Below are 14592 nucleotides of genomic sequence, written 5' to 3' on the forward strand. Positions count from 1 at the left end.
CTTTCTGCAGGTGACCTCCTCAGACCCTGGCTCTACATTAGAGTTATTGTCCTGAGAGAAGATTCAGTTAAAACACCCAATTCATTTCATATAGTGCTCTTGAGTTTATTCTTAGTGGCAGCTAACTTGTAAAATTTTATTATGGATTCTTCTTTGGTTTGCTTGATGGAAAACAATTATTCTATCATCACATCTAAATGCAGTTGTGTGTGTTTCTGATATACCTTGGTGGAGCAAGCAGTTTTCTTTCCATTACCATTTTCAGATAAAATGCTAATTTCGGTTAAAAAGCAATTCAAAATATCCATCCTGGGATGATATTATCAATATCTTAATTTAGATTTCACACTTCTAAAAATGGTTGTGTTCAAGTTGGTCTGCCAGCCTAAAATAAGCCTTGTGGCTTTTGAGCACAACCTGTGGACCAAGTAACATTATTATTATTATTATTATTATTATTATTATTATTATTATTATTATTATAGCAGCATGTTGATTTCTTTTAGAAGGGCAGAGCTCACTGGTTAGGCAACACACAAATGCTTGGTAGGCTTCATCTACACCCAGAACTGCTCCTGCTGTTCACAGACCGAAGACACAGTGCCAATGAGTCCTAGCCCAGCAAGGGGAGCTGAAGCACAGAAAAAATGCACGTTCTGCAGAAACAAAAAGCAATCTCTGAAGAAGCAGATCTCTACCAGCTGTACTGGGACAGCCAGCAGCACAGCCCTGTCAGACTGCAGTGTCCCTGCTTTACCAGCTCTGCTTCTGAATGCACTGACACAGCAGTGCTACATATGAAGCCAGTCTATCCACAGGTATTTCAGGGACCACTGCACGTAATTGTGGAGGACAGGAGCACCCCGTGTACCCCCCATGTGGCTCAGGGGGTGTGGGAAAGGCTGTGTTGCCACTTAGAACCAAGACAATGTCAATGACAACAGAGCTAAACCTGTACAATTGATTTACGTGAATGTTTTGAGAGGATTGTAGAGCAAAACTTGAAATAACTTTGAAATATACTGCTCTACATATGACTTTGGCAGTGAGCTATTCTTTACCCTACAATAAACTATTTGGTGCCATGACCCCAGCCAAGTCAGCCCACCAGGATGGGCACAAAGATGAGCCACACCTCTCCCTTCCCTTAGCACCATGTTCTCTACAATAAGAGAAATAAAAACGGACAATGAATATCACTGAAACCTTTCAAAACTTGCCTGAAATTGCAGGGGAAAAAAAAAAGCCAACAGCTTGCAAAGTACAGGGGGTGACCTCCCTCCAAATCAAAGGTGCCTTTGGAAACGCACAGCTTTAAGTTGGGTGGGAGGTGATATGTGCCCTCACTTCCATAGGGTTACACACATTAGAAGTCCAATAGAAATTCAAAAATAATACAACATTGCCATCGTTTTCTGTGGTTTCAGGTGAGGACAGTCAGAGCTCACAGGAGGTCGAACCTGAAATATTTGCAACGTTATGCTGCCCATATATCAAGCCTTTTCTCTTAAATCTCTGGGCAACGGGCATTTAAATCGAGGTTCAGCACTTATCCTAAAAATTTGCTGTTTGCAAGATGCAGTTTCTAGTAGAATTTTCTCTTGAAAACCATTTGCTATCTACCGAAAAATTCACAATCCTTATAGAGCCATTATTCACATATTTGGTACACATCAAGTGAAAAATACAAGCCACCAGAAATATTATACAGTTTCTTCAGTGCTCAACAGTCCAATTGCTCTGATGAGGTGGCAGATGCAATCTAGGAAATTAAAGTCAAGCGAGTGCTGCAGAGTTGTATTTAGAATCTGGCTGAAAGCACAAGGACCATTTGAAGCAGCTCTGTGCAAAGCCCGTTCACAGGGAGGAATCTTGTTTCATAGCAAGAACCATGGTGGGGTTAAAGCCTTTAAAAAAACCCACGAACAAACAGGTCTCCTAGAAAAGGTATGCAATGTGATTTTAGTTAAGGCTTAATAGAAACTCCTGGGAGATCACCCAGTGTTTTTCGTGCTTGCATATGCACTTGAACATCATTTTAGAGGTATGTAGAATTATGCAATACCATGGATATTAACATGGTAATGAATATTAACATGATAATTAATAATATACTTAAGTGTATGTCATGCAGCTGAGTGAGCCAAGAATGAACCAAATGTATTGTACCAACTAACCCCCCACAGTTACAAGACAGAAATGAACAGCATTTTGTAATTATATACAGTGACATATTTTCTCATATCTACTGCCAAAAAAAATATCACTTTCTGGAATTAAAAGAGAGAGCAGCAAATAGAAACAGCTATGTCATCAGCAATTGCAAACATGTTTTCAGCTCCAGCTCCTGATAACTATCCAAAGACGTTCTTTTAATTGGTTAAATTGACAACTGTCCAAAAATGCAGGGCTGTGTTCACTCCTAACAAGTCAAACAGAAATCAGAGTGCCAGAGAAGTTTTGCAAGGAGACAGGAATTAGCAAATGGGTAGCACAACCCAAAAGTGAATGGTGCTGCTTGTAAAGGAGCATCTTAGATATTGCAAGACTCTATTAACTTTGCCCCATGGGGCCTGATCAAGTTGCCCATGAGAGACAGATGACAGACTGATTTACTGTATTTAAAATATAACCTTCTCTCACAGGAACACTAAGAGGATTGCTTAAGACAAGTCTTCTTAACACAGAAGCTCTCTAGTATGCCATAAAACGAGCTGGTGAAATTCAGAGCAACCTTTCAGCTGACACAGATTCAGAGAACTAGGTTCCAGCGCTTTACAACTAAAAGATGTCTTTGTAGGGCATTATTGTGAAGTGCAGGTGAGATTTCAGTCTGGGATGATGTCTCATTTGCCCCAGCAGCAGTGGGAGAAGCACATGACCCCATACATAAACGTTCACCCCACTCAGAGGTAAACTGGCTGGTGTAAATGGGATCTACAAAATGATGCAAAAGCAGGCAGAGGGAGGCCCTGCCAGATCTCCTCTGCAGCCAAAGAGATATTTCACCAGCCTGATCATGTTTGAACATTAATACTTACTAACAAGGATAACATCACAAGCCAGTAGGAAAGCAAGGTCTCTGCTCTGAAGTTTCTTATTCGAAGAAATTTTGTCTTTCAAGTAACAAACTATATCCATATTAAAAACTGAAGCCAGAAGAAGACCACAGATTCTGGTACTCCTGGACACAGAATACTTTCAATATTCAGAATCAAGGCAACCCAGAAACTCAAAATACCTACAGATTATAGATGACACACAGGTAACAAAAAATAAAAATAAAAAAGACAGTGATAATAGTTTTAGTGCAAATAAATTCCAGTCAGAACTGACTTATGCAAGTAGTCAGCAAAAATAAGTGTGTTTATTTACCTGCTTGAACAACCAGGTATTAAAAGCCTATATGATCTAGAAATTTCTGTCCACAAATCGCAGACTTCTTACATCTCTTACCATATTTTGCCATTTGCTACAAAAGGTTGTGGGTGTAGTAAGTTGCAAGTAACTTTACAAGTCCTAATCATTAGATTCAAAGACACTGCCATGTTCTTGCTCCCTGAAATCAGCATTTCTCCCTATGATTAGCTGCCTCCTGTCTCCTTGTGGTGATTAAACCATTAAAAATACTACACTCAAAGAATGCTGAACAAAGCTTTTGTGGCCCAAGAGTTACCACAGAGAAAGGTCTGTGTACATCTTGAAATATGTGCCAATATGTATTTGGACAGTTGTTAAAAACATGTACAATTTTTCCCAAACACTACAGCTCCTTCCAAACAGTGTAGTTTAATGGCATAATGCATATTTAAAGATTTTTAATAGCCTGTTTTATTTACGGTTATTTACTCAATAGAGTATATCAAGCCTTCACAACCTTTGTGGACAGTTGTGTAACCTAAGTGAGCATTCACACAGCTTTAAAGAATGTGTCCTTTATGCAGTGTATGGATCTGCAGAAATCATTACAATCAGACACTGCACTCAAAAAATGTAAGGGTTGAGTTACCTGGGGAGAGCTACAGTGGTACTGCTACACTCACAAGGGACAATTCTGCCTTCAAGATGCCAGTATAAATTCAAAACCTGTCCACCAAACCGGTGGTGGACTCTTACTCTGGATTTTTCTGTCTTGAAAGGAGAGGAGGAGGAAGAAGTAAGATTTCCAACAATTCAATTTAAAATACTGTACACGCAAGCCTTTAGTAAAGAAACTATTACAATTCTCTGCTTTAGCTGGCCTCTTCCATGTCAAACTTCACCTGAAATTTACTTTCTCAAGTTTTATAACATGCTCAATTCAAACATGGTGATACAGTTGGTAAAGAAAGAATCCAACAAGTAGCACACCACAAGCTATTTAAACATAAATTATTTTGAGGCATGCTCCCCATTGAGTAGAAAAACCTAGTTCCTGTTTCAGGACTGGAGATTTCACTCCTCTGTTGGCAGTACCCAGGCCATCTCATAACAGCTCACCTCTGTTCCTCCTTTGTGATTTGTTTTGAGATAGAATGGTGAAAAGAGTTCTCTGAAAACGGTTATGATTTTTTTTTATTTTGGCATTGTTACTGTTGTTAAGCAAAGTTCTTTACATGCTCAAGCTTCTCTTCTTTCTTGTGCAGATCCTACTACAACAGCATCCCAGATACTATTGCATTACAAACGAAACTGGAAAATATTCAGAGCACTTAAGAGATTTGCAGAGACTCAGATTGAAGAGTGTAAAGTGCTTCAAACAATTTCTCACAGGCCTATCTATAAATCACAGATATCAAATTCAACTTTGAATGTGAGAAAGGAAAAAATGAGAGCTGAAATTCATATACTGTAATTAAATGGAAAACACATGCAGAAAAATAATGGAAACATGAATCGTGTATATTGCATCTGTCTCTTATTATGGTAGGAGTGGCAATGATTAGTAGAAATAGGGTTGCAAAATGATTTCTTATATAATATCACTTCCTGTGCCCACAGGGTAGCTGTAATAAAGACAATTCACCCTTAGGCAAGGGCAAAGGCAGAAGACACAGATCTTTCTGTTGGAAAATAGAAGCACTCAGTTGCACAAAAACCTTGCCAGCCAAAGGAGGTGCTGGTTTCTCATCGTTTGAAGATACCAGCAAGCAGTCTTGGAACTCACCTCAGAGAGCAATACTGCTGCCAGGGACCTACAGCCCAGATGATCCAGGTCAACAAGAATCTGCCTCACAGCTGTCAAGCACAAAGGATGAACACTAAGAATGCTCTAAAAGCCTTAAAATGTTGACTTTTCTGGACAGTACTATGCGAATTCAATGAATGGTACAAAAATATGTACAATTAGATACACACTGGGAACTTGCCATTGTATGCACATGTATGAATGGCTCCAGTGACTGCAGCAACAATATTCCCATCCTCGGCACTGCTCACAAGTGCTGTCTGTACTTTTTAAGGAATCAAGAGTAAAACACCTCAGCTAATGTACAGGTGTGAGAGTCTATCAGGGCATGTATACCATCCGAGTATACATGACTTCAATAGGTAGCAGTTGGCCATAAATATATAATTGTGATGTTCTGCATTTTTTGCTTTAAGATTTTAACCCTGAGGTCTTCCAGAAGCAGAACACGTTGCCTAACACCACAAGATAAAGCAGTGGCAAGCTTGAGCTGGCAATCTGGGTGGATGATCTCCCCTTCCACCCAAGCCTGACTCACTGCAGCTCCCTGCAGTCAAAATAGGAAGGGGCAAGATCTTTGTTGCCTGTTGACGCCAGCAATCAGTTTGGCTGCCTTTATGTGCTGCAATGCCCAACAGGTTCAGTCCTTCTGTATTCACTGCTATGAGCACTACTGCATTAACTTTACTAATTTACACCCTCCTGAACTTCTATCCAGTGTGCTGAGTCTGAGTTTGCAAGGTGCAGGGAAGAGGGCATTATTCTGCAAACACATAATTTTCTTAAGAGTTGTCACCTTTTGTTATTAAAAATACAAGAACAACAAGAACACATACAGGCCTGAGTAATAACAGAGATTCTGGCAGATTTTTTTTTCCCTGTCATAAGCACACTGGGCCTATAGCAAGTTTTTCCCTTATTAAATAAAGAAAATTGAAAGGTAGGGAGAAAAAAAAAAAATAATCCTGCATTGCCTCTCAAATTACATAACTTTCCAAATATTTGGGGTATCCTTTACCACAAACAACTCAAATGGATGAGGACAAGGTTTGTCTCCTTGACAGTTCACATCCTCTTGCGGCCAATCTTGCTCCTCTGGAATCTCACTGAAGTCAGTGATCTAGAAGCAGGGATGACAGATGAAGCTCGAGATCCACATTTTAGAGATACCTACCCACCGTTCATACAGATCAGCTCAAGATGAAGATGCAAGTGAAGACACTGCAGGCTCAGGTTGATGAGATGGCTAAGACAGTTAGCAGAAGCAATCTGAAATCTTTGGAAATGTGTGTTTAATTCCACTTCCAGATTCTTGGCTAGAAGGGACAGGCTTGAACTATATAACAGTGACTAACATTGTTTTTCAGTATCTGCTTAGAATGGCTTGTATTCCTGTCTCTTTTTTTCACCAGTTATGGTACTGCGTGGCAATCCTGCATTCTCACTGCATGGCTGGCTACCTTCATTGTAAAGAGCAACGTGACAAGTAAAGGTCAGCCAGCAGCAGGTCCTACCTTTGCGAATCATCAATCCAAAACAGTTTTTATGTCCTTAGAGCTCCAAGAAAACCTCTCCAGCATTTTGAACTGAGAATAGGAAATCTGCATTTGATAACAGGCATGAGATGAAGCAGCTCAAGCAATCTGAGATCATCAGAAACCAGGAAAGAAGCCATAGCTGTAACCATCCACTCAAAATCAACCTATCAGCTCTCAAGAAAATAACTGCTATGTTAAAAGCTTTATCATGTTAGGCAACTTGTTCTCATAATAATTAAAATACAATGCTGTAATAAAAGAGTTTAATTTATATTTTGATAGTCAGGTTGGCACGCAACTTGATTTGGGGCTGTTCTCAATTAAGAACTGTTTATGGTCTCCAAAATCTCTTCTTGGATGCTCCTGAGGCTCTGTACCATACAGAGGAGGGGAAAACTGGCAAATCATAGTAGTGATGTGAGAACTGTGCTAGAGAAACAGGCAGCAACCTCGTGGAATTTGGATTCCAAACCCAACCAAAGCCAAGCTGTGCTGAAATGTAAACAGTTTGGCCAACTTCCTAAATTCTAGTATTACAATTTTCATTTATATATACTTTATTATTTTCCAGCACGTATGGACTTGACATTGGGTAGAACACTCCGTTTCTAAGACAAATTTTCAATTTGCAAAGTTTTCACCTGCACTTTCCCACTCCTGCCTACCAGACTGAAACTCCTGCATCCTGCCCACAGTGAGCCAGACCCCTAGGTTGAACAGGGACCCATTGCCACAGCCCTGTCAGCGCAGCAAGGATGAGCAGTGCTGTCATGGCCCCCAGCACCCAGCCTGTGCTCACAGCAGGACCTCTCTATCTCATGACATCTCCATGGCAGGGCAGAGCACGGTGCACACCCTCTTATATCACTCTGCTCTGCAACAGAGGGAAGGTGAGGACATGACAAAGAAGCAACCATTCCTCCTTACTTCAAAAGACACCGTGGTGCCACTAATAATTCTCCCAACTTAAGTAACAGCCAGCTTTATAAACAGTAATTAAAGATGCCTTCTGGTGTACCTGCGAAGGAAACACTGTTTTTATTCTCCACAAGGACCACATTTTCTTAAGTGACTTTTCATTAAAGAAGTCAACCTTGAGCACAAAAGACTTAATTGTCTGAGGGACAAGCAGTTACATGTCGTGTTGTATAACCTCTAACAATGCCTCCTAACATCAGCTAAAAGTTAAAGCCTGAGATTTCAAATGGAAAACCCCACGATCTTTCATCTCCAACCTCCTGCATGCTGCTAATCAGCAACCCTGAAAGAGAGGAAGGACTCATAGAGCAAAGCAGTGTGAGATCTGTTAACTATCTTTACAAAAACCTTGCTTAGTCCCCTGACATTTATTGGAGTAAACGTACCAGGGGATGAATTAAACCAGCATTCAGAAGTTCACAAAGTGGGCTGTTCCTCTGCCCGTACTTCTCTTTTAATTTCCAATCTCAGAACTGCTCGGAGCTCTCTCCAAGCACTCACCATTGACTGTCCAAAAATTAAGCCTTCTCTGAGTGCTTGCTAGGAATGAAAAGTGGTGCCAGTCACAGCCCTGCCTGCTCAGAAAGCCCAGCCTGGGTGAGCCCAGAGACGCAAAGTCACTGCTCTGCCTAATTACAAACCCGAGGCAGATTAACCTTTGATGACTAAATTAATCTTCTAAATAAAATGAATATGCATCAGCCTGCAAATTAGGATTAAATGCTTAGTAGAATCTTTATGTGATCAAGCAGGTTTTGTGGTGCAGATGTTAACCATTAACATGAAGCAATAAAATCATTCTTTTTTCTTATAATAACACCTAACAATTCTAAAGACACCTTTCATCTGAGAATCTCAAAGGGTTTCATAAACATAATTAATTAACCCTCTCAGCATCCAAGACAAGAGCATAATAACATCCTCATTCAACAGCTGAAGAAACAGAGGCACGGAATAGTCCTAGACCACATGCACTGGATGGTGTGTAATGGGGATGTTGGGTGCTTTGATGAACTGACAAGGTTTATTCTGGCTTCTCCTCTCACGTAGCCTTTCTGCAGCACTGCAGGGTAGTTTCTGACCAGCACAGCCTCACTGACCTGCCCAGCAATCTTGTCCCCAGCCTTCAAGTGCTGGAACAGCCCCAGTTCACCACTGGAAGACAGCTCATGTTCTAAACTGGGTACTGGGCCCTTGGCATGCCTGTTCCTTGCACGTAGCAGTAACAGAAGTTCAATCACAGGAAGACACAGATTACAGCAATACCTCGTCTTTTTGACTGCTGGTGGAGCAGTTGCCTGTAAGGGAATTCCTACATCTGTGTGGAGCAGAAGTTTGCATGAAGGCAGGAGGGGGAGATGTGGACATGTAGGATTGAAACTAGTGAACTCTGAGGTCCTTTTCAACCCAGGCCATTCCATATGATTCTATGATTCTTTCTTTTCTCCTGGAAGATGAAATACTTGCAGGGAAGCAAGGAAACCTTCTGCTGAGGTTCCCTTCCTGCACTCCTTCATCCAATGGGATATAAAACCCATTTCCAAGTGTTTTGCAATGAGGAATTTATACAAAGACATATATCATGATTTTTCAGCCTTACTTTCCTGATTTTAACCTATTAGTTTCCAACATTATGAGCAACTAAACTATAAAGTTAAGTTTCAATTTTAATTATTTGAATCAAAACCAACGTAAAGCTTCACTGAGGTAAGGACAGGCACGTGAGAATTCATACTAATAATAACCTGGTCTGTTGCTCAGCTTTGTTGACCGAACACATCAGCTTCTGCTAGTATGTAAGTTTTTCTTCTGATGTGAACTGATCTGATGGTGTAAATGGCTGCTACTGCCAAGATGTATTTTTCAGAGTATCAGGTAAGTTCTTCAAGTCAACTAAAATTTCTGGGCTTCTAAAAGGAAGCTTACACTAGAAATGTATGGCTATTTAAGAATATTGACATCACATACACAATTATAATACAAAAGAAACTTTAACAGTGCTGTAAGTCAGACATGTAAAGGCATCTTTTGTTTTGGGGCAATGGCTGCTAAACTTCATGGAAAGAATCCAAGGACTTTAATAAGCTTTGGATTGGCCACATTATTACTATGACTGTAATTCTTGATTCCTCTTGTAACATCTCAGGCCATGTGAGAAACTCAGGAAAAGCAATTAACATTCCACCATTGACTTTTGTATTTATGTTTTAAATTTACCACTTAAGACTTTAATTCTCCATAAAACTGCTTAAATATACATAACTTCAGTGTTATTTAAATGCTTTATGATCTTCATGAAATGATTAGCTAATTAAAATCACTTATCTAATTTAGTACCTACAATTTACCTTCATTTATTTGGGAGGAATTGGATTTAATGTGCAGCTTTGGTCTGTTTTCTTTGTCAGAAAATCTTAATTTGGAAGGAAAATTGTGATTAAATACTGGGGGAGGGGAACACGTCTTCTAGGCTGCAAACTTAAACTAGCGGTAATCATTAGCTACCATGTATGACACGGTGAATATAATTAAGAAATAAATTTATTATAGAAACTTGGAATTATCAATTAAAAAGTAGTCAGTGCAGTCCCACAAGGTCCAACTTGATTACTCACGTTATCTGGGCTGTCACTTCCAATGCTGGTTTGAATCTCAAAGACCTCTGAGGGGTGCTCTGTGTGTCAAGTTAAATAAGTGAGACAACCTTAGTGGAAAAATGCAGTGGTACAAGCGGGTGCAAGCACAACTCTTTTAGAGGAAAATAAAGATGTCAGCTTCAGCTTGAATATTATTGGCAAACTGTTTTTCCTTCCTGCTGTACTTCTGAGTTGACTGACAGAACAAGTCAATTTGTGGCTGAAGCGCTGCCCGTGTGATGTGTTAGGAGGGGAAGAACCACGGGGGCATTGAAGGACACTGTGGCCTGTTACATTTTTTCTTAATTATTACCTTTGCAGACTTTGATTTTTTCCTCTGAAGAGATTTCTCAGGTCAGAAAAGACCATTAAATTAGCCAGTATGACCTTGTATACATGCTAGGACAGTAGGCAACACTCACTGACCCACCCTCCATGCACTGTCCTCCTCCTTTCTCCAGGCCATCTCTCACAATACTGACCTACAGATTTATCTCAAGTACGAGGCAACAAATCAGTGCCAAAAAGTTCATAGCTCCTCCTATCAGCCTTTCTCTCTAAAATCCCAGCTCCAGCAAAATGATTCTGATGCTCACTCTAAATCAGAATGAAAAAATTGGCATGCACTGAAGAGCCAGGTTTTGTTTCTTGTGTTGAGCGTCTCACATCTCTATTGCTCTGGGGTCTAGCTCAGACTAGAAATAAAATTAATAGAAAATGTCACCTTATCATATATTTGACCTGATGGGTGTAGATGGACCTTAAATATTTCATACTCAGCTGTGGAGGCCAGGTACACCTATTTATGAATTCAGATGAAAGCAGAACAGAGTTAAAGCATAAGTTGTTTATCCACAGGCTCACAATAAAATCCTAATCTTTTCTAGCACCACATAACTTCTTCAAACCAGCTTACATCAAGAGACCTAACACCTTCCTCACAGCTCCAGAATCTATCTACACAGGAAAAATTCTGGCATTTACCCCAAACAAGGGGAAACAATAACGGTACACAATTAACTATACTGTCATTTAGAGTACAATTTGAAGACTTTATTTTGGCTCTGAATCTAAGACCACTGTAGACACAGGAATACTGACAGATAGTGATAGTCTCCTCTTTTAATACTAAGCTGACAGCATCAACACTGTTCTTCAACTTGGTATCAAGGAGTGTCAGGAAGAGTGAAATACAGTTTACCTTGTCACATCATGCAAAATGAAGCATCTCTGTGTTTCCCTAGATTCACCCCCCCCACCAGTGTTCCAAAATGTGCACAACAAAACCTCATGAAACTCAGATGATTTCAGATCATGTTACAAAGTCAAAACACAGAACAGATTCACTGAAAGATTTGCTAAGGTTCACCAACCTGTTGAGTGAACCTGGGCCCAGTTCCAGGCAAATCTGGATTGATTAATGTTTTCTTTAAATCAACATCACCTGACATTGTTTGCTGCTGAAGTGAATCTCAGCTTTTTCTTTTCTCTTTGAATTTTGGATCAGTTTAAGTACGGAGCTGAAAATAGCACGTGGAAAACAGATCTGTCCAATACTAAATAAAGAGCATGTAGAATTGTTTCCTGCAAAGCGATGAAATATTGCAAAACCTGCACCCTACCAACCTCATCAACATTTTGCAGTGTTATTAGCCTTTTGGTGAGGATCAGGCATAGGGCTTTTTTCAAACTGTCCAAACATTTACAAACAGAACAGTACACAGCTTTTCAAACAGGGGACCAAACTGATAGATACTCAGCTACACAGAATGGCACCTCTTTCTGCTAATGGACCCCCTGACATCAATGGAACTACATATAGAGTGATATACCACTACCCATTGTGAATAAGAGCTACTGTAAATAAGCTCTGGAAACCATATTCCAGCTGCAGTTGTGGTTGGTGGCTTGCTGCATTCCAGCACTTGCTAAATACAAATAAATGAAATAAAGTGGGAGATAGTAATACTCTGATTTCTGTTAGCACCAGCTATACATTTGTTCCAAGTGTCTCAGCAATCAGAAGACTACATAAATACCTTGCCATGCCTGTGGGATCCCATGCTAAGTTATAATCCATCACTGAAGCAGGCAGCAGCTCTTGAAGATATACTAAAGCATTTCTGAGGTTGAATGTAATTCACTGCTATACTCTCTGGTTGCATGTTTATTTCATCTCATAGGAAGAAGTGGCTACCTGTGGAGTGCTTGTATGCTGTAAATTTCACTTAAAATTTGTGTCATATTAAACAATTATTGACCAAAGGCTCTGTAATTCACCAGCTGATTTATTTTCTCCTTTCTATAAGAACTCTGTCAATAACTTTTACATTCTGTAGGACTACCCTGACACTCAGCTTAGCTGTATTTCTATCATTGCTTGAGAACTGCAGGACTAAGCCACGTAAAACCATTCAGACAAAACAAAAATCTGTCCTGTTCTGTCCTTCCTACACAAACATTTGTGTTTATAAATATATATATATACACACATCACATAATTGCTTTATTTATTTGGTTCATTTCTGACTCCTGGTTTGAGACAAACAAAAAAAATAAGGAAAATGTTAAAGAACTGCCAAAGTTTCTGTTGAAATGGAAAAGGAAGGGAATATTGTAAGATAGACTGCTCCCTCAATTTCTTCTTGCCTATTTGCAGTCCCAGTGGACTCACACAAGCTTTGAACAAGCACAAAGGCCTGGCAGTGCTGACATGAGCTGAACTGCCCTAGCCTTGTGAAATTCAACCATTGCAACTTCAGGATCAGCTTTGGCAAAATGCAGATATCAGCCCAGAAGAAAAAGAGATTTAAAACCAACTAGATTCTGAAAGAGAACTTTTGTCAGCAACTGAGAAAGTCCCCAAATTTCCCCATCAGGGAATGTTCTAGCAGCTTAATTTTTCCCTTATTTGTTTGTATTGCACTGAAGTCCATCCAAGTGTCCCCGCTTTTTCTCGTTACTACTGATTTAATTGTTGGTACCCACTAAGGATTCAAAAAAAAAGGAATCTTTAAGGTTCAGGCTGTAAATACATCACCGAGTCCCGACAGTCTAGGGATGTCAAAGGCATGAAATGATGACCATGAAAGGGAACTCTGCATCTGTGTTTGCTTAGTGGAACTGCAGGGCTGACCTGCAGGACTGATGTGGCTGTTTAATATGGTCTCTGCAAACCGTTCAATAACAGCAGAACTGCAGTTTAATCCTCTTACCATTACCATTGACATTATTCCATGTCCCACGAATTCCAACCCATCTGCAGGAGAAATACTTACCTCTCTGGCAAGACAACAGAGAGAGCCAAATTTTTTAAAAGGCTGCCACAATCTTTCAGAATTTTAATATTTTTTTTTTGCATGGTAACATTTTTGCATAGCACCATAGTCTAAGTTTCATATCAATTCTATTCCTGTAAGTCAGGGGTAAAGGTAATGCATGATGAGGATCAGAGCCTAAAGCTCTATGAAATTGAATTTTTTGAAGCAGATACACAAGGATATTTTGAGACCATATATTCAAAGGATCAGAAGCAAAACCCTCAATTATTTGACTTTCAGGAGAACAAAAAATTATATTCAAACTAGAAGGAGATAAGTGTGAGATTTGAAAAGCTTCAGAAGTGCCTGTAATCCTGCTTTGCAAATTCTTGTTCAGTTTTTGCAGGGTTCTTCCTATTCAGTTGAATTCCCTATGAAGAGTTCACATGTAAATGGACATGACCAAGCTTTTCACACAGTGATTCCCAATTCAATGTCCAACATTATAAAACTTACTTAAAAATTACTGGGGAGGGTAAAAAAAAAAAAAAAGGAAATGATTACACAATAGCATTAATCATTCTTATTGGTTCTCCCATACATTTTTAGAGGATCACAAAGAGTGTCACACCTTGAAGGTGAAGGATTCGAGGGAGTGAAAACCTTCTGGCTTTGGAATGAAACACTTCTGATGCTGTATGATCATTCTTACCTCTCTCTGCAACCTTTGGGGAGTCACAGTCCATCCACGGAGAATCACTCCTTGAATGGAGCAGTAAGAGCTTTGTGCTACCATTTGTGTCATGTCACTGTCTTCTGGCAGAGGACACAAGTGAGTCTGAAACCAAAGCAGACACTTAGTGTGAATGAACTGCAAAAAAACCCCAGAATATTACAAAATCTGGAAGACTGGTTAACAGCAGTGTCCTAGTCAGAGTATATACACCACAGAAACTGGTTGAGGGAAGAATGTTTCTGTATACAATACACTCAGGCTCTCACTATCACTTAAT

General features: G+C 39.7%; 1 protein-coding gene across 25 annotated transcripts in view; it reads right to left on the bottom strand.

Moving 5' to 3' along the window:
* LOC116243858 (uncharacterized) overlaps positions 1-14592 on the bottom strand; it is a 654784-nt gene that overhangs the window by 255452 nt on the left and 384740 nt on the right. For all 25 annotated transcript variants that reach the window (XR_016470628.1, XR_016470627.1, XR_016470625.1 and 22 more), the window contains one exon: positions 14292-14417. Coding sequence is in view for 3 of the 25 variants with exons in the window: in XM_090149389.1 (XP_090005515.1) it covers positions 14292-14325 (34 nt within the window). In the remaining 22 variants the exon portion in view is untranslated. The remainder of the gene's footprint in view (positions 1-14291; positions 14418-14592) is intronic.

Source organism: Phasianus colchicus, chromosome 13, assembly GCF_987193195.1.
Source record: "Phasianus colchicus chromosome 13, bPhaCol1.hap1.1, whole genome shotgun sequence".
Lineage (NCBI taxonomy): Eukaryota > Metazoa > Chordata > Aves > Galliformes > Phasianidae > Phasianus > Phasianus colchicus.